At 41.6% G+C, this 19,803-nt stretch overlaps 3 protein-coding genes across 6 annotated transcripts; all 3 read left to right on the top strand.

The window, feature by feature from the left end:
* Positions 1-8: 8 nt before the first annotated feature.
* Positions 9-5,799, top strand: drc3 (dynein regulatory complex subunit 3). Its single transcript, XM_031579579.1, has 13 exons — positions 9-265; positions 370-557; positions 871-987; positions 1,217-1,383; positions 1,474-1,620; positions 1,719-1,838; positions 1,946-2,058; positions 2,316-2,490; positions 2,743-2,874; positions 3,205-3,275; positions 3,919-4,042; positions 4,464-4,595; positions 4,702-5,799. The coding sequence occupies exons 2-13, from the start codon at positions 398-400 to the stop codon at positions 4,810-4,812; spliced, it is 1,569 nt and encodes a 522-aa protein (XP_031435439.1). The 5' UTR covers positions 9-265; positions 370-397; the 3' UTR covers positions 4,813-5,799.
* A 672-nt stretch (positions 5,800-6,471) lies between these two features.
* On the top strand, positions 6,472-11,481 carry gid4 (GID complex subunit 4 homolog). The gene is made up of 6 exons (XM_012825913.3): positions 6,472-6,914; positions 7,532-7,591; positions 8,766-8,873; positions 9,178-9,279; positions 9,714-9,844; positions 10,006-11,481. The coding sequence occupies exons 1-6, from the start codon at positions 6,564-6,566 to the stop codon at positions 10,067-10,069; spliced, it is 816 nt and encodes a 271-aa protein (XP_012681367.1). The 5' UTR covers positions 6,472-6,563; the 3' UTR covers positions 10,070-11,481.
* A 3,049-nt stretch (positions 11,482-14,530) lies between these two features.
* LOC122132937 (sterile alpha motif domain-containing protein 3-like) lies at positions 14,531-19,419 on the top strand. 4 transcript variants are annotated; one of them, XM_042707922.1, is made up of 6 exons: positions 14,531-16,479; positions 16,587-16,967; positions 17,098-18,055; positions 18,210-18,377; positions 18,613-18,708; positions 19,069-19,419. In XM_042707922.1, exons 3-6 carry the CDS (start codon positions 17,102-17,104, stop codon positions 19,378-19,380), a joined length of 1,530 nt encoding a protein of 509 aa, XP_042563856.1. In that variant the 5' UTR covers positions 14,531-16,479; positions 16,587-16,967; positions 17,098-17,101; the 3' UTR covers positions 19,381-19,419. The 4 variants fall into 4 exon arrangements, with proteins under 4 accessions (XP_042563856.1, XP_042563857.1, XP_042563858.1 ...); XM_042707923.1 differs by having other exon boundaries at positions 16,809-16,967; XM_042707924.1 differs by having other exon boundaries at positions 14,531-15,411; positions 16,385-16,967.
* The last annotated feature ends 384 nt before the right edge of the window (positions 19,420-19,803 follow it).

Genomic DNA, 19,803 nt, shown 5'->3' on the forward strand with positions numbered 1-19,803 from the left:
GCTGTGGCCAGCGCTCTTGTTTGTAAGGTATGCTAACTAGCAAGTTGTCCACCCATCGGGTTTAAGCAAATTAAGCGTCTTATTATTACCGTATTGTAATTGTCTTACATTTTAGTGCAATCTGAGAATATTCACTTTTCCGCAAGCAGAGCTTTTGCTACCGATCACTTAGCTGAATTTTTGTTTTGGCTGCGTGGATATCTTGGGCGACTCGTGACTTGTCGCCTTTTTCTAATTTTAACTTTACCTGGTTTCTAGTCGTGGGGTAAATATGATTTTAAACTGGATTTCCTTAAGCAGGCTAAACAATAGGAATGATAGAAAAGAGTAAAAAGTTATTTCCATCTTTTGTTCTTTCCACCTGAGCAGCTTATAACCAGTGTGCTCGACCGGCAAGATGAGCAGGATATATGACACCATAGAACCCAGTGTGGTGAACGAGGAGATGCTGCAGAAGGCTATTGTGGAACAGGGTCCACAAGGTGTAGCGGGGCGTATTGCTCAAGAGGAGGGCATCGAATTTGGGGAAGTCACTCAGTTGCGTCTAGAATTCTTAAGTAAGGATAAAAGCACAAGTTGAATGACCAATGTGTAACGTATGCATGTTCATTTCATGAGCCCTGGGACGCTCTCTTGGTTCTAATTCTTTGCTCCTTTTTGGAGACTAAATCCTACTTCTGAGTGTTTCAGTCTACCGAGAGAACTATGAAGGCCAGCTTCTGCGATTGATGATAGTGCCTGCATGATGGTGGCGCTTCATCTGTAATCTTCCATAATGTTTTCTTGTAAAAACACCGTTCTTGTGTGTGCATATTTTGGTCATTTCTATCCACTCTATGACCACAATTACAATATTTCTCTTTTATTCAGATATTTTAAAGATAGACCATCTGTGGCAGTTTACAGCCTTGACAAAGCTTCAACTTGACAATAATATCATCGAGAAGATTGAAGGGTTAGACAGCCTTGTCAGTCTTGTGTGGCTTGGTAAGTTAAACTAGGCTACTAACTCATACAGATGCACATCCACAATTCAACAAAAGTGTACCTCTCTAAAACAGTTTCATACCACATTTTAGTCATATATAATAATATAATGTCTAGGGTAGATAGATATTGCATGCATGCTTCTTTATAATGGAACATAATTATAAAATTGTAAAAAATAATAGGGAGAAACATTTATTACACTTTCAAAATAATCTCCTCTTTCCAGACCTTTCATTTAACAATATTGAGAAGATTGGGGGACTTGATAAACTGGTCAATCTCCAGGACCTGAGTCTGTTCAACAATCGAATCTCAGTTATTGACAACCTTGATGCTCTCCTGGGCCTGCAGATACTCTCAATTGGAAACAACTTCATTTCTGAGCTTGACAGTGTAAGCCCAAAGTATCATATAATAACCAGAAACCTTACATTTCTGACATTGTTCCTGCCACTCATTAGTACAATGAATCTCCTTCTTCAGGTAATATACCTCAGGAGATTCAAAGACCTGCGTACCCTTAATCTTGCTGGTAACCCACTCTGCAATGAGGAGAACTACAACATTTTTATTGCTGCCTACCTCGAGGACTTGGTCTATCTCGACTACAGACTACTGGATGAAAAAACAGTGAGTGACAAGTAGAATGTCCCTTCAATGCTTCAGCAGAGTATATGCTTCCTCTGTGATGTAACATCAAATTAAATTGAGAATGGAATTTCGCACAGCATGAAGCGGCCTTTGCAAAGTACCAGTATGTCATCGAGGAGAAGAAACACAACGAGGCTCAGGAACAGAAAGCCAAAGATGAAAAGAAGAAGATAGAGGAGGAACTTCAGTTGCATAAGGTAGGAATTGATTTCATGGCAACTTTCCACCGAATACCTGGTTATCACAGGTCCTGATGTTGTCATTCTTTAAAGCAACCTATGTTCTACCTTTGTGCTTTTACCAGGATGCTTTTGTGGAGCACTTGAATGGACCTCATTTGTACGAAAGCATGTTTGCAGATGATGCTGAAGCAACCAAATTGGCTTTTCTCACTGGAGTGCCTGCCTTATTGGACTCATATCCTTGCTGTGCACAATATTCATTGGACGTTCGCTGAAAGTTTGTGCATAGGTCTGTGTTTGTTTATCTACTGGTGTTGCTTTGAGTGCAGACTATCCTGTTGGAATAATAGACTTGGACTGGAAATCCTTATTAAAGATATCAAGGTCTACAAGCTTACCCATGTGGCCTCTTGGTATTTATATGAATGTATCAGGATATATCATTTAAAAAGCAAAAGGCTTGGTAATCTGTTTGCCTTGACACACAGCTACTTTCAGAACACAGCTGGTGACTCAGTGCTCTCAGTTATTCGAGGCTGGCTTAACACAGCACTGGAAACGAGACAATGAGGTCAAGACCTTTTACACCTGTCACCGAGAGGCTGTGATTGACAACCAGGAGAGATCCGCTAAGATAGTGGCCGAATTTGAGAGCGCCCGGAGACAGGTATGCCTCTCGTGCCTTGGAAATCAAACAAATATTCAATGGCAGTAAATGTTATACTTTAAGCGTGTGCTTATAATCTGCTGTTCATCATTTTTTGGAGTCTATTAACAATACAACTATTTTGACTGACATTACACAGCTATTTCAACTAACGTTGATCCTTATCTAGAAAATGTAAATAGGTTACCCACAATCTGTCAGTTGTTGGCTTCGTCCTCTCAGTCTGTGTGTTTTCTGTGTTGGATGGAGCAGGGGATGAATGAGTTGCACCACGTGACAGACCCTGATATGGTGGATGCCTTGGTTGACCAGCATAATGTCGAGATCAGCCACCTGTATGAGACCCTCATGAACCTGGAGCTGCAGCTGGTGGATCAGCTGGAGGTGGGTTGAAGGCGGGAGGGAGCGGAGATCCTGTGGGTTTGACCCTGGAGGTCCTGTATGCTACATATCCTCTGCCTAACTGGAGGAAGTGCTAGATGGTAATACACTCTAGATAGAGCAAGAAAGCAAACTTGACACATTTGAGAATGTTTGCATATTGGTATGTATTTCTATGTATTTGGTATGTGTGCCTTTTGGTGTTACGGTGCTAGCAATCAGGGCAACAGTATTCATAGAGGTTACCTGAAGAATGTGCTTTTATTTCAGTTGGTATTGTGCTTTAAAGTATTACAAGACCAAAAAATTAACCCGTTTGTCTTTGCTTTCAAGGATGTCATAAAAGATTTCGAAAGGAACATTTCAGACATGATTTCAGCATTTGTGGAACATGTGCAAGGAGTATATCCTTTAATTGTTTAACATTCCAGCTAGAAATAGCTTGTTGTAGTTATTCTGTTCGTCATTATTATTCTGTGGTACTTTGATAATGCATTAAAAGCAAAGAAAACCACTTTGTATAATTTGTATTTAGTGGCAGTTGAGGACAGGGATCTTAGATTTTACCTCCTGTCACACAGCCTGGTGATTCCTGATTCCTGATCAGTCATTTTTGACACTGATAAGATCAAAGCTTAGGACTTGAGAACTCGAATATCATGCTATATTTGTTCATTCCCAGGGATGTTTATTTTCTCACAAAGTCTACTGACTTGGAGGCATGTAACTTTTAAATGTAAATTAGTTTTAACTTCTTTATGTAACCTCCCCAGTGATGTCTCAAGTCTTAAATATTACATCCATTCCCTTGTGGCAAAGCACAGCATTTTCTTAATTTTTTTATTGTGGTTCCCTTTGAAAATCACCTCCTCTGTTGTGTAAATCAATTATTAGCCTGGCATGTTCTAGGGCGTGTCCAACACTGGCTGGAACCCCTGAATCTTTCAGGATTTCCCCACCTTGCCACACCCCTGTTTCAGAGTACCAGTGTGATGTCACTTTGTCCGAGCAGTAGGGCTTCTGGATCTTTCCTTGACACAGCAACACATTTGCCCAGTGCAGAGACCTAGAGAATCACCATCACGAGAAACTGCTGGAGATTGCCGTGGCAACACTGGAGCGGGTAGCCAAGAATGAGCTGGAGGAGGAGATGCCTGATGATGTCAGAATGGTTAGTGTGCTGTCCCTGCACTTGCGGAGCACTTTCCCTCTGTCTTTACTACTGTCAGCGGCCTTTTAAATGAATCATACCTAACTGATCCTTTTGAAAATACAAGTTCACTTCCTATAACCCTGACATACACAGCCCTAAAGGTAGCCTGTGTTGAGCTTGGGAAATGGTACCCAAATAGAAATATTATCCTCTGTGTATGCATGTTATGTGCATTAGGCCTCAAAGATAAGCACACATTTTTGCTGATGAAATATGAATGCTCATTTGTTTACACCAGACTTGTTTTGGATTAGGCTTCATTTAAGTAGACATATTGTGAAATATACTGAAATGTATATATAGAAAATATAGGGCATCAGAATGTCTGTGCCAGCCTTGCTGACTTGCATTTGGCCCCCTGCTCTGTGATCCATGGCAGCTGTTCGTGGATAAGGACACTGTGATCAATGCTGTCAGCGCCTCCCATGACACTCATCTGCTCAAGATAGACAACCGTGAGGATGACCTCGTCACTCGCATCAATGCGTGGTTGGCTGGACAGATGAGGACGGTATGGGGAGCCGAGACACACGGGGTTGCTCTTTTTCACACATGCATGCACAGTATTCATTTAAGCTTGCATTCATAAACATATCCTTTCGGTTATTGCTTTACAGATGAATGTGAATGAGGGAAGTCGGAACCGTAAACGCATCTCGGAGATTCTTAACTACACAGACTATGTGAAGGAACAGCTGGAGATTTTGCTCTGTCATGAACCACTTTAGTTGGAGTTTAATTACAAGTCATTTTTACTAAACTACACTAATAAAGCTTTATTGGTGTGTTTTTGTACGTGTTGAACATGGATATTCCCCTGAGGACATCGTGTCCATGATGAATAAGTGTGAGCTCTCATTCACACTTGAAGTCAGAGCAGAGGAAGTCAAACCTTTTGCTCTGAACAACTCTGCCATCTACAGACGATAAGAGCTACTATTCATGTGCCCCCCCACCCCATACAAAGACAGGAATACAGGCACAGAGTAACAGATATTTAAACCAAGTCCAAACCATTCAATATTTAGTAGAGCACGGTCATCTGATATTTTGTGCATTTCTGTATGTCTTAGCTGAATGGCTTAGATTCCAGTTATTTGGTAGTTTCCTTCTTGTACAAGCTCTACAGCACATATGTAGTGTGGTCCGTACCATACGCTACAGTATGTGTGTACTGTCATTTCCTTGACGCTTTCTTACTGCATCTTGCCAAACTGTGAATTGTATGAAGCATGTTAAATAGTCTTTAATTCATAACAGTTCAAAGTAGGGTATTTCAGTCAGGTATGTCCAAAGGTCCCACCCTACATACACAAAGTCAAGATGTTATCATGTGGAGCATTTGAGTTTTGGCGGTTGTTTTGGCATAATGCAAGTTACCCCCTACTGAGTGCCACATACGGTAATACAAAGTATGTCATCATGAGTGTATAGAGGAAATTACAATTTTTGCTCAGTGAACCAGAAGAGCTGGCAGATAATAGATATCCTGACATCATCTTTCTGGAGCTATGACATCAGAGAGGACATTTTAGATGGATGACATGAATGAAACATCAGCTGGCCGTATTGCACATATTTGTACCCAGTCACAGTACCAAATAGGCGTACTAATAATAAATGTTAAAAAAAAAAATGTTTTTACTCTTCCTCTGTGAAGCACTTTGTAACATGGATTTTGAAAAGTGCTCTATAAATAAAGATTATTATTATTATATGATTTGTTACTTATTTGCTATTTCCAGGTGTAAATATTTACCCCAGATTTATTACAAAAATAACATATAATTTAAAGATAGTAAAGAAAATAGAAAGCAGTATTGGTAGACCTGCACTCCACAAGAAGACAACTGAAATACTCTAATCTGTTGTTTGGACCAATTTACCGACATGAACTACCGAAACTAACTTTCTGACTGCACAGCAGCAGACAGGCAGTGCAAAGATCACGTCTGGTGAAAGGCTCAGACTAGTTACCTCATGAAAGATGCAGCTGGGACTGGAAACATGCAGCAGCAGCCAGTGGAGAATACACAATTATGCTGTAAGGTATTGAGCTATAAACCACCGTGGTGTGTGAAAATTACAGGAAATACAACCAGTAGCCAGCTGTTCAGTATTTTGTCATAACCATACAACCAAGTCAACCCCTTCGTAAACTCTGTAAACCCCATAGAAAATCCACGCGGTCGGCAGGGGTCACCGTGGGTTAAAGTGCGAGACTTCAGAGGAAGCAAACATCCGGTTAATGTTTTTTATTTACCGTAAGTGTATATTCGTGTGCTCATGCGTAAAAAGCATTTAGAATGGTGGTAAATCCGTATAATTTACGGAAAATCTGTAAGAGTTTACATGTATGCAGCACAACCTCTGCCGTGTGGCGTTATTTTCATCAGTTGCGGTCTTCAATCCACTAGGGGCAGACTACTTCCTGTGCATCAAGTTCAAAGAACGGTGCTCGGCGCGCAGCTGACTATCAATGGACCTACAGTGTGTTTGGGGGAAGGCCGGGGACGAGTCGTTGTCAACGAAAAGGTGTCCCATTTACATGTGTTCTCGGTCCCCCTCTCCTCCCCAATCACATTCCCAAGGTGACGCGTGTCCACTTGCGGCTGGGGTAAGCACCGCTGAGGCGGTCAGCATGCCAGTCCGTACTGACTGCTTTCCCAGCTCGTCAGGGGCCTGCATGGCCTCGGTCTCGCTCAACCCACCCTCACCGATCAACACACAGCAGCCTGGGGTGACCACCTCGCTTCTCTACAGTGGCTCACAGTTTCAGGGACACCAGAAGAGCCAAGGCAACTCGTATGACGTGGAGGTAGTTCTACAGGTTAGTAACCTGAATGGTGATCGCTATTTTAAGAAGACAAGTATCTTGCGTTTACGCTACAACCAATTCGTGAGTTGGCCTATATATAGCTTTGCCCAGCAGCAATTTCATTCAGTTATTGCGCGCTAAGTTTGTAGATCAGTTTGTACTGTGCGTCCTATGGCTTCGTTATGATTTTATCAATGTCGTAAGGAAGGCCACAAAATTGCTCGTAAGGACAGCTAACGGTAGGTACATAACGAGATGAGATTGAGAAACGATACAGAAAAGTACCATGAAGAACCTTGTTAAGGACCTTGTTTGCTTAATTGTTTGCAGTAGGTACCTGCACCTCAGCTAGGGTTCCGTTTACTCTTCACACTAGACTAGATGATAAAACAGTACAGGCGTTTTTTGTACCACTAATTCATTAGACAATAATCCAGATGTTCACAAATACTAAAGAGAGTGGAGGGGGTGAGTTTTGTTGATATGATTAATGGTTAATAGTGATAGTCAGTGGTAATAGTGGCTATGAAAGTTAAACATTGCTGATGCTGTTTCAACTGGGATGCATCCGTTTCACTACTGTTATGTAACTCAAATACAGCGCCTAATATTGGTTTGTGTTCCTGCAGCATGTGACCATGGAGGATTCCTACCTCTGCGGATACCTGAAGATCAAAGGTCTGACGGAGGTGAGCATTCGCCCTTCACTAATAATTGACCCATCTCACTGTGACTATGTTCCCTTTTACTATATGAACCCTGAGCATTGGGTTCTAAAACAGTTTAAAGCAGGGTCTGCTACACCAGGGCCAGGATACATAGCCATCGCTGATAGCTTGCCGTAGAGAGAGGGCAGCTAGCCCGGAGGATTGAGTGTGTGGGACCACCTCCAAATGGAAATATAGGTCAATGTGTTGATTAAATCATTGTCCTAGATCTGAGATGGACTCATGACCCCATGAATGTTTGCAAACCATGTCTGGCTACCTGTTACCTCCTGACAAGTTATAATTGTGTAAATGGTGACTTTTGTCTCTGTGAATCAATCAATCAATCAATTTGTTTATTTGATCAAGAGGGACAGTGTACATTCATGAACATTAAAATGTAAATGCACCCAATTATAGCCAAAAGGCTAGTTTCCATTGGTAGTCCCCCTGCCAGAGTGAAAAAGGCTATACAGCCTAAAAAAAAGGCATTAAAGTATATAATTATCAGCAACTTATCATGTTATAAATGACACAATATTCACATATGCACAAAATTGCTAAATAGCCTTATATAAACTTGCAAAATGCAAAGAGACTACACGTATAGCAAGAATGAAGACTTAAAGATAAGAAGACTGAGCATTTCAATAGCTCTTAGGACCTAGTGATCAGTCCGTAGGTCTAGGAGTTGCATGTTGCATTGTGTATTTGTAAGTGCAGAGGTGAATGCTTGGCCAGATTATGATGAGGAGAGCAGTTCCTTTCTCTGGCATGGCGAACTGGCTTCCCCATCTCTGTTTCTCTGTGCCTATAGCCAGCTGGCTCCCTGTCTGCATCTGTGTGAAGGACCCTCAGTATTAGTTCAACAGTTTACCTTAAATGCACTGTAGTGACTTTTAACACTAAAGATTATTAACACTATACCTTGTGACGTAAAGTGAGCAAGATTGAAAAGTTCCTGTCATTTGTAGTGCAGGGTGCTAGTAATCATTGAAGAGCAAGACTTTTAATCACAGACCACTTATAAGACCCTATGTTTGCTTACAGACGGCATAAATGGCCTTTTAAAAAGTTCTCTGGGCCTACTAAAATACATTTTAGAATCAAAGTGCTCCTTCATTTCCTGATTACATGAAGCTTTTATTGTCCACAGGAATACCCAACCCTCACCACATTCTTTGCCGGAGAGATCATCAGCCTGAAGTGCCCCTTCCTCACCAGGAAGTGGGATGCTGATGAAGATGTGGACCGAAAGCACTGGGTATGCAGCAAACATTTTATTTGAAGATGGCCTTGTGACTATGTCTTCTGCCTTATTCTGAAACTGCCTTCACAGTCTCTTTGAATTGATTGTGTAGCAAAGGTGTGTAAAAGTCCACTTCCACACACACTCTGACATGCTTATAGTTTTCCAGACACACTGTGACATGCTTACGGTTTTCCACACACACTGTGACATGCTTACGGTATTCCACACACAATGTGACATGCTTATGGTTTTCCACACACACTGTGACATGCTTACAGTTTTCCACACACACTGTGACATGCTTATGGTTTTCCAGGGGAAGTTCCATGCTTTCTACAAGTATGCCAAAACATTCAACTCGGACGACTTTGACTACGAAGAGCTGACGAACAGCGACTTTGTTTTCATGCGCTGGAAGGTGTGTTTCAGTAGATCCCCCTCACCCCATACACATGTTCCTGAAGCCCATGAAATAGACCTGGCAACCTCATTCACATGTTCCTGAAGCCCATGAAATAGACCTGGCAACCCCATACACATGTTCCTGAAGCCCATGAAATAGACCTGGCAACCCCATACACATGTTCCTGAAGCCCATGAAATAGACCTGGCAACCCCATACACATGTTCCTGAAGCCCGTGAAATAGACCTGGCAACCCCATACACATGTTCCTGAAGCCCATGAAATAGACCTGGCAACCCCATTTACAGTGTTTGAACTTAACTGTTTAGAAATGGTTTCTTACAATCTGTGGGTGAAAACTGCACAGTAAATGCCCAAACACACAAGTATAATGATTCATATTGAATATATATATGTCCTGCCTATATGATCTTATTTCCCCCCACAGGAGCAGTTCTTGGTGCCGGACCACACGATTAAGGACATCAGTGGCGCCTCCTTTGCGGGCTTCTACTACATCTGCTTCCAGAAGTCCACAGCCACCATAGAAGGCTACTACTACCACCGCAGCTCAGAATGGTACGTTTACTTTAATGGAGTGCAATGGAGGGCTTGGTGAGGAGAATCCTAGATTGAAGCAGCGGCCTTGGCACCCCATCTATGTGGCCTAGTAGTAGTTGCAGGAAGAGCATTACTCACCCACCCCTGTGTTTCTTCTTCTCTCTGTTTATGTGACCCAGGTACCAGTCCCTGAACCTCTCTCATCTCCCCCAACACAGTACCCCCATTTATGAATTTCGGTGACACATGGTTTCCCCATCGGACTTAATCTCGTGGTGGTGGTACGAGTGTCCAGTAGGAGCCGTGAGGGGCAGGAACACATACAGGTTCCGGGTCGGATACAGGTATCGGGTCAGGGACACAGCAGTGCTCTCCACCTCTGCAGACCGGACAAACATGGACCTGGAGTGGAATGGAGAGAAGATTGTGAGGAGGAGACACCCAGGCAGTGGCACGCTGTAGCTGGGGTTTTCCCTTCCCTCGGCCTCCTCTCTAAGTTTGGGGTTTCAGCCTCTCGTTCCTTCTGGCATTTTTACCCATTTTCTTGCTTTGCTTTAAACTCAGAGAGGTGAGACAAAGCTTTCGTTTTCTATTCTGACATCTTATCTTGAACAGGTGGGCACAGTCTAACACCTGTAGAATGGTTGAATGTGAAAGAAAGAAATGAATTTGTATTTTTAATATATTTTATAAATAGTTTATATATTCCATATAATAAGAGGTCTGTCATGTGATTGGGTGGAGACTGAGACGGTATTAAGCTGCAAACAGAGGCGGAACTCTTGAATCTTCTGAAAATTAGTCACTACCAGCACACCTTCGCCATCAGCTGTCTTCTACTGAGAAAATAACGTGCAGTATTATGTCGGTCAGCTGTTGTGCTTCAAGCCCATTTTACATGGATGATGGCAATCAGAGAGACTGTGAATATATTTGTATTTGTATTTGTGTGTGTGTGTGTATGTGTGTTGTGTGCTCATCTCCTGAATGCTAAAGGACAGTGGGGCATAGGGAAGGACTCAGGAACTTCATGGATGTGTCTTCTTCATGGTTTTCATACCACATGTTTCTATGCAACCAGGAATCTTGGAAACGTATGTTGTCGTAGTATTAACCAATAACATTTTAACGGAATATTGCTTTGACAGTCACAACCATGTTGATGCATATGTACCCTAAAGTTGATTAAATTTCAAAGATGGATGTAAAAGCATATATGTTCAGGTCAAAACCTGGAGGAAAAAGCTAGACTGTAACTGTTTGTGGGCAGACCCCCTCCAAAGGGAGAGGAATGAATGAATGAATGAATGAATGAATGTGTTGTTCGGACTTTGGCTCAGTCTTGCCGTTCATCTGCAAAGATGGAGCTAAGCTGTATAGAATGCCATGGGAAAAAAAAAAGAATTTGTGTGTGTGTGTGTGTGTGTATACATACAACTACTGAATGTGTTCCTGAGTGGAAGAATGGAGGAGCAATGACCTCATTTGTGTATACTGTCTGTCGCGAGCGACGCACATCAGTCCTATAGATCCGATCACTTGTGCCTAGGTATGCGTGGAGCATTGGTGCTCACGGCGTCTGAGGAGTACTCTAAGGGAACGGTTGTTTCAGTCAAAACATTTGTACAATAACTAAATAAATGCTGTTTTAACAACTTCCATCCAAGAGGTGCTTCATTTCATGTATGTATGTATGTATACAGTTCTAGAGAATGGATATACATTTTCTAATGGACAGTTGGAGGATTTATTGTTTTAATGTGGAGTATATGTATTTTATTTAAATGTTGGCAGAAGCTAGCAGCCCGCCAAAGAGCATCGTCTGCAAACCAACTTTTACGGTCAGTTGCATGAAACCATAGGCACATCGCACAACAGCTTGCACTATTGACAGTGCATGCACATACACACACCACTAGAGGGCAGTGGTGACACGTCCAATGGTCTAGCTTTAGGTCTGAGGCATTCGCTTGAATATTGGAATGTTCAGTTGGCTACTTTGAATCGAGAACATACACGTCAGAATATGTCACTTACAAATAAGGGTTGATATCCTATCAGTGTAATTTCCCCTTGATGGTACTTAAATTCTAGTGGCTAGTGATCAAGTGACATTATTTTTTTAAGACATCCAATTTCATTTTAGCTTTGCATACACTTACATTAAGATACAGTGGCACCAGAGGTAAGTAAGTTATCTTTATTTGATCAAGAGGGACAGTGTACATTCATGAACATTAAAATGTTAGCACCCAATTATAGCCAAAAGGCTAGTTTCCATTGGCAGTCCCCCTGCCAGAGTGAAAAAAAGGCATTAAGTGACAATATATCAAACACAAAATCCCAATACACAAGTTCCACTTAGTCCTTAACCATGGGTAGAAGGGAAAGAACAATGGGTATATAAACAAGTGGTAAACAAAACGAATTCTGCTGCTTACCCACTAATGATCACATTTTTGGTTATTTATCAACCATGTTTTGAGATCTTTCCACCTTTGACCTTATACAGCTCATTATGTTCTCTTCTTTTCGTATCTTACTTGTTTTCAATTATCTGAAGTTCTTCACATCTCTTTCATTCCAAGAGTGCCTGTGGAACCTTTTAAAGAATTTAGGATTTAACAGGTCACCATGGTTTCAAATATTCAAATATTGATTTTTGCATAGACAAAAAGGAGGAAATGTTGGTTTAGTTAAAGATATTTCACAGTGCTGTACTAAATTGAGCAATAAGGAAAATGAATCCCTGACATCTGACATTCTCAAGTCTTAACAATAGTGTGTTTCGACAACTGGACTTGAGGTGTGTGATTTACAAAGGAGTCCGGACAGTTGTAAACTCTATTGTGTGGACAGAGACAGAGTAGTTCTTTGATCTGTATAAGGTTGCACAATGGCTACCAAAACAAACTTACAAAGTACAAGACAAGACAGGCTATATGAACCTATTAACCCTTTTTCAGATATGGAGAGCTGCTTAAAACCCCTCTATACATTTAAATGGCTGATAATTGCATAAAGAACTAATGCAAAGAACTGTGCAAGATTACAGGGCACCAGCATTTGATATCTGATCTGATCTGAAATGGCCTAATTTAGTTTTACAGTAACATAACAAATGGTCCTGTTGCAGAATCAAGGGGCAAGAGTGAAGACGCTGAAGTAAAGCGTTTGTTGGGGGCCAAGCAGATAAGGTGTGGAGGCACCAGTTGTGTTTCTACCTTTTCCTATTATTCATCTTTATCTTCCTGTTTCCTCTGCCATGTCCTCTGCCACCAACAGGTCAAAGTTTTAGATGCATGTATGCTCCGCAGAGCCACAGTCACTGGGCAGTGGACACAGACGCAGGTAAAGAATGCTTGCTGCAAGTGATGGTTGCTGTTAGCCAAGCTGACTGACTGAAATGGGCAAGGATGAAAGTGAAACGTAGCAAATGTAGAAGTGTTTCTATCAGTAAGGGCAAACTGGTGGAAATTCCACACTGAGCAACCAGGGACACGTTTCAGAGCTGAGAGAATTTTATCGGCACAACTGATAAGACCTACTTTCCTGCTAAACTGTAATTGTAGTGCTTGCAGTTTGGGCTTTTGCCAGACATAAGAGGCATTTGACTGTGTATGATTGCTATTTCAGAGGTGGAGAAATGTGAGTGTCATGAATAAGGCAGTTAGGAAATGTTATATGTGCCTCAAGTAAGGTGGAAACACTCCGAGGCAAACTACTTGGATCTCTCAATTTACTAAAGTTCCCAAAGACAAGGCAATGACAGGACAATGTCTCCGCCTGGGTGTTAGATTAAGAGATTAGATTCTTTCAGTAGCTCAATTCACTCTTCATATTCCTCATAATTCCAGTTGATTACATGTATTACATATAATACAAAGTGTATATGCTGCTATGTCCCTTTTCCGTACACTGTAAACCCGAACGTCCAAAGTAATTAAATAGATTAAGTAGTGTATACTCAAAGTTTTAGAAAAAGTTCTACTAACTTAATTATGTCAAGTTGGTGTAACATGTTCTTCCTTTTTGAGTAATTTCAACTAATCATTTTTGATTAAATGGAACTATTTTGTGTATAAGTAAGCATTACTTAAAAACATAACTTAAGTAAAAATTAATAGAGTTAAGTAATTGCATGCTAATAATGATAAAGTCCTGTTATTTCTATTGTTTCAAAAAGGGATGATTTAAAAATAAACCTAATTTATATAGCACATGCTAAAATACAATAAAATCTCAAAGTGCTTCATCAATTCGTCATTTTTTTAATTTTTATTCTCATAATTTTTACTTAAGTGTTAAGTAGCTGCAGGGATCATTATTTATTCCAAGTGACGGTACGTGTCCACGGCATGCGATATCGTGCTGCTCTCATTGGGATAGAATGGATGCGATTTGCTGCATACTGAGGAAAAAATCGTGTCTGCTGCCTGCAAAAAGTTGGGCTTGCTTTAACTTTATGCAAATGAGTGCGATTTGCTGCATGCTGAGAGCCAATCAGTTCGGCGTGTGTGTTATTTGGAAGCCAACGTAGTTCATAGGGGCGGGAGTAATCAAAAATATCGAAACAAGATGGCGGCGTCTCGGGACTCTGTTACTGGGAAATATTTTATGTGAATAAAGGTTAGCTACAGGACTTTTTATATGTCTAATCGACTCGGTTTGTTGTTTATATGCTACACGAATGCTGTGAGGTCAAACAGAATATTGTAGGTATTGAACTCAAGCTCTCGACTATTACTGTTAGCTTGCCGCTAACACTTTAACCAAAAACCCATTGGAAAACATAGTGGCTAGCTTGCTGCTAATAAGTTACCTATAACTAGGGTGACCAGACGTCCTCTTTTACCCGGACACGTCCTCTTTTACAGGACTTTTTATATGTCTAATCGACTCGGTTTGTTGTTTATATGCTACACGAATGCTGTGAGGTCAAACAGAATTGTGTAGGTCTTGAACTCAAGCTCTGGACTATTACTGTTAGCTTGCCGCTAACCCTTTAAGCGAAAACCCATTGGAACACATAGTGGCTAGCTAGCTAGCTGCTAATAAGTTACCTATAACGCTTAATTGATTGTTGTTTACTTTGCACATGAGCACATTTTGGGACGAATGACCCAATCCAATATTAGCGATCTCAGTCACTACGCGGAGTTTGAGTATCTAATCATGTATTTAATGATGACTTTATTGACAACACAAAACTGTGGGTGCTTCCAACATAACCGCGAGCGCTAAAAAGCAAAGCCCACCTGGCTGTCCCTAGCAAAGCTCAACTTTGCTAATGTGCAACATTAGCGCAGCACTGCAACCGAACAAAAGTGATTTTCCTGACCACGCCCCCCATCCGACTTTACGCATGCGATTTAACGCATGTAATTTGTGCCGTGGACACGTACAGTTAATCTCTGATTCGCCTTCCGAAGCAGAAGGCGGTGCTAATGCGCATACTACACTGATTCCTTAGCTCTGGAAAAAAAACTGAAAAGTTTAAACGGTTGAGAGTTTGGCGGGAAGCAACAGAAGGCCTGCAGAAAGTTACTACCTACACGGCAGCATTCAGCATTACTCGACTTACTGTAAGTTTTGAATGTTAATATTTATTCACTTTTACTTCTTTCATACATTTGTTGGTGTGTTTGTCTCAAAGAGCGTAGACCTTCTCTAAGCCCCCGCCCTTCACTGGCTTATCACGGGAGTCTTGTAGGGCATTGCCAACTTGGTGACGTTAAGTCAGATATAGGTTAGCTGCTAAAGGGCTAGCCACTTAGCGGACCACTAATGTTACACACTCCAGTCACTAGACTATTACGGCTGCGAGCAACCATATTCTTCGTGAGTGGTCTTGAATGAATCCTGGCGACCTAAGCTTACAAGCAAAGCAATGATTATATATGTTTAAGAATTGGTGTTTAAAACATTCAAAGAATGTGTTGCTAGTGCTACCCCCCACCCCTCATTCCGCTAGCAGCACAGCGTGTTTTGGGGGACTTTCCCTTCATGATACAGACTAAATTGTATTTGCCATAGTCTCAGTTTACTATTGATAGATGTATTTTGTATTGGGTAACGTATTTTAACGTACTAAATGGAACTTGCACCTAATAGTGAGGACGTGTAAATGTTAAGTTATAACTAAGTGTTACGTTGAAACTCTGCTTGGTGCAACCGCTTATTTTTTAGTAGTGCGTAAAGTCGAACGCATGGGCCATTTACGTCCACCGTAGCCTTTTTAAAGGTTATTAAAAGAGCATGAACGAGCATAATAGGGCCTCTTAGCTCAAACTGAGTTCCTACACTAAGAGTTCACGTTCAACTGCCCGCCCACTTGTGCTGCGTCGTTTTTAAAATAAAATAAATGCCATTATTGTTGATTAACCATGCAGATAAGTGCAAGTGCTGCTGCTTTTCGTTACAGTAGGCTAAGGTTAATTTTGCTTGATGGCTTTAGTAGCTTGACACTGGGGATCAAATGAAAAGATCATTAACAGGGGAATTTATGAATGGAAGTATTTATAATTTGACACTCTTTGAATGCTTCTAATTGTTCAGTTTCAGATCAGTTTATGCCCTTTCATCTCCCTGTTCCAGTTTCATGAAGTTAAGACAGTTAAGGAAGACAACTGGAGATGTGATAAAGATACCAGGTAATCCAATGAATGTGAATTCCTCTATCAACCACCCCTCTTTCATTTAAGACATTTCATTCAAGATTTGTCTTAAAAAAATGTTAAAAACTCTGTTCTGGTTTCAGCTCTACCAGAGGTTGCTCAAGTACACATTAGAGAACAAACAACTAGTGACACAATCTACAAGACAACAAATGTGACCATTGATGGCACAGACTATGTCTGTGGAATGTTTCTGTCTGTAGGAGTCAGTGGTGGACTGTCGACATTTGGCAAAATAGAAGAGATCTTTCTTGTGAATCACAACGTATCTTTTCTGTGTTGTGATTATGACTCCTGGTATGTAGAACATCTACGGTCCTATGAGCTGTCAACTGCAGACATAAGCCTGTCGATCCACCTGCAGTCTGGTCTGAATGATACAGTCCCTCTCTGCATACAAGATAGACGGCTCGCTGCTGCTGACCCCCAAGCGGTTCATTCAAGTGAGACAGAACTGAGTTCAGGTAATAATGAATGGTTCTTTTATTTATCAGTTATTGTGTCTTTATTCACTCTCAGTGGAATTAAGCAATTTATAAGCTGTATATACTATAAGCGGTACTCTTTAACAATCTGATTTTGTCTTTTCATTAGCACAATGGCAGCTGCATCCCCACAACCAATGATTCTTCGTGTTGTTGAGCCAGACCAGGCTAGAAAATTAAAACTCAGCTCACGACCAACCTCTGTTGATGCACTGATCAACATTATAAAAGAACAGCTGGAAATCAACCTTGACTTCGATTTGCTTTACGAAGATCCAGACTTTGAAGGGAAACTTACTTCCCTTACAGACATTGAGGAATTGCCACAAAAAGCTGTTGTGCACATCTCACTTTCACAAGACTCCAGCTCTATTGCATCTACTGTTCTACTTTCAGATGTGTCATCTCCAGAGCGTCTCAGCAGGTGGCCTCCAGGTCCTTTCCCTGTTCCCACATTTGCATTTGATGTTGAACTAAAACTTAGAGATGGAAATGCGGAATATAAGAAGAACAACACGCACCTTAAGTTGACAAGAGACCTAAAGCACGACATTTTAGAAAAGCTTGCATCTACTATATATGGTTTTAAGGCTTACCCAAGTGATAAAGAGATTGCAAAGGCTGCTGAGGCTCTTGTAGCCAAACATCCCTGCTTGAAGGAAGCAGGATCTGAGACTGGCTGGAATGGATGGAAAAACTCCATCAAGTTTAAGATGGGCAATTTCAGGAACAAGATGAGACGGGCTGGATGTCAGGAGGTCACTGTTAATGCTGGAAAAAGAAGTAGAAGTTATCCTGAAAATGAATCTTCACATTCCAACATTAAAAGACCCAAGCGAGCAGAAGTCAACTTCCTACCAAACTTTCCCCAAGGAAAGGATCCTTCAAGCCTTGAGCAGTTGAGGCAGACAATTGTTGAAGAAGTCAAGAAGACTGAGAAGAACCTGCCCCTCATTAGAAAGATGATGGAGACCACATTTCCCCTACGCCGACAGACCATAGTGATGTCCTGCCCACCAGTGAACGAGCTCATGGACCTCTGGCCTGCTCTCAAAATAGAGTCTGAGGTAATATGGATCAGCGCTCTCTTTTGAGAAAATAATTGTGATTCTTACTTATTTGGCTGCTATTTTCTGCTTTATAAAGGTGTGCTAGATTCTTCAAATTGAACTGTTTTTTTAAAGTGTTGTTGCTGTATTCTCCTGCTACATTTTAATGTAGTTGTATGCAGAGTTCCAGCGGATTACGAATCAGAACCTGCCCAACACATTCTATGCTGAGCTTGACCGCCATCTTCCTCGACTGATGACCTTATTCAGACAGAAGGCATCAAAAACTGGAAAGACAGCAGATGCTCTGGCTGAAATTTTAAAAATCCACGATGAACTGGTAAATAGATTATTACACACTTCATAGGTTGAACCGGTGGAACTTTGAACATGTTCAATGACTCAAATGAGCTTTGTGAATTTTGCAATTAGTCCACTTTGTGTTTGCCATTTGTCTGATTACATTAAAGATGTGAACAGGTTATTTGTGAACATATGTTCTAATTGGACTGTTTAAAAATCAGCTTTGTTCAGTAAACTCTTCAGTATGTACAATTCTGTTTTTATCTTAATAGGAAATCCATGACATCCACACCAAGCGCATTACTGTTCTCCACGCCCTTCCAGTGTATCTGCACGAGGACGTTTCTGGATTTTTCAGAACCTGCACAGTGAGTCTCCTTAAGTCACTAACGGATTCTACTGTGTATAATGTAAACTGTCCATCAAAATACTAATATCTTTTAGGACTTACCTTTGTTTAGTCTACCCATACAGTTTCCATGTATTGGCAAGTGATAAGATGTTAAGTAAAACATTTTCCTGTAAATGTCCTTTAGCTTGGTTTCAGTCTCTCTCACACCACTTAGGTTCTCTGGTAATTTGGCTGATTCGTGTGTGCAGAACATGAATCTTATGTTTTTCACCTCTTACAATGAGACCCAAGTCTCCCTTGGGTCTCATTGTGTTGGTATTGGTTTAGTTTAGTTTTGTGTTAGTTTGTGATTAGCATCTCTTTTTCAATCATTCAGGACGAGTCTGATGAGCTGGAGCTTGATGGCGTTGCAGTGGCCCTCCTTACGGTCATCAGTGACAATGACACACGTCCAGTTCACCACCACCCTGTGAGAATCTCTGTAATCATTGAAAGTGATGCCGTGGTCAGCCTCCCCAGACTTAGCGATGCCTTCCTGGTAATCTTTGGACTGATATATGCACTACACCTCAGCTACCCCAAAGCACTGACCAACACTTTTGAATTCACTGAAAAGATTTTACTTGGTCTAGAAAGTGGTAAACTGTCACCCAGGTTGCAGACCCTCAAGAATGACTTGTTGATGTAAGTGACTGATGGAGGAGGTGGAGAGGGAGGTGACTGATGGAGGAGGAGAGGGAGGTGACTGATGGAGGAGGTGGAGAGGGAGGAGGAGAGGGAGGTGGAGAGGGAGGTGGAGAGGGAGGATAAGAGGGAGGTGACTGATGGAGGAGGTGGAGAGGGAGGAGGAGAGGGAGGTGACTGATGGAGGAGGTGGAGAGGGAGGATAAGAGGGAGGTGACTGATGGAGGAGGAGAGGGAGGTGACTGATGGAGGAGGTGGAGAGGGAGGATAAGAGGGAGGTGACTGATGGAGGAGGTGGAGAGGGAGGTGACTGATGGAGGAGGTGGAGAGGGAGGATAAGAGGGAGGTGACTGATGGAGGAGGTGGAGATGGAGGTGACTGATGGAGGAGGTGGAGAAGGAGGTGACTGATGGCGGAGGTGGAGAGG

The sequence above is a fragment of the Clupea harengus genome, chromosome 1 (genome assembly GCF_900700415.2).
Source record: "Clupea harengus chromosome 1, Ch_v2.0.2, whole genome shotgun sequence".
In the NCBI taxonomy this organism is placed as follows: domain Eukaryota; kingdom Metazoa; phylum Chordata; class Actinopteri; order Clupeiformes; family Clupeidae; genus Clupea; species Clupea harengus.

Bases quoted from the DNA above. Each gene is read 5' to 3' on its own strand.
- drc3 (XM_031579579.1), top strand. From the start codon at position 398: ATGAGCAGGATATATGACACCATAGAACCCAGTGTGGTGAACGAGGAG. The intron at 1,621-1,718 runs GTGAGTGACAAG...AATTTCGCACAG, and splicing joins GACTACTGGATGAAAAAACA to CATGAAGCGGCCTTTGCAAA. The intron at 4,596-4,701 runs GTATGGGGAGCC...ATTGCTTTACAG, and splicing joins TGGCTGGACAGATGAGGACG to ATGAATGTGAATGAGGGAAG.
- gid4 (XM_012825913.3), top strand. From the start codon at position 6,564: ATGGACCTACAGTGTGTTTGGGGGAAGGCCGGGGACGAGTCGTTGTCA. The intron at 9,280-9,713 runs GTGTGTTTCAGT...TTCCCCCCACAG, and splicing joins TTGTTTTCATGCGCTGGAAG to GAGCAGTTCTTGGTGCCGGA. The intron at 9,845-10,005 runs GTACGTTTACTT...TATGTGACCCAG, and splicing joins TACCACCGCAGCTCAGAATG to GTACCAGTCCCTGAACCTCT.
- LOC122132937 (XM_042707922.1), top strand. From the start codon at position 17,102: ATGGCAGCTGCATCCCCACAACCAATGATTCTTCGTGTTGTTGAGCCA. The intron at 18,056-18,209 runs GTAATATGGATC...ATTTTAATGTAG, and splicing joins CTCTCAAAATAGAGTCTGAG to TTGTATGCAGAGTTCCAGCG. The intron at 18,709-19,068 runs GTGAGTCTCCTT...TCAATCATTCAG, and splicing joins GATTTTTCAGAACCTGCACA to GACGAGTCTGATGAGCTGGA.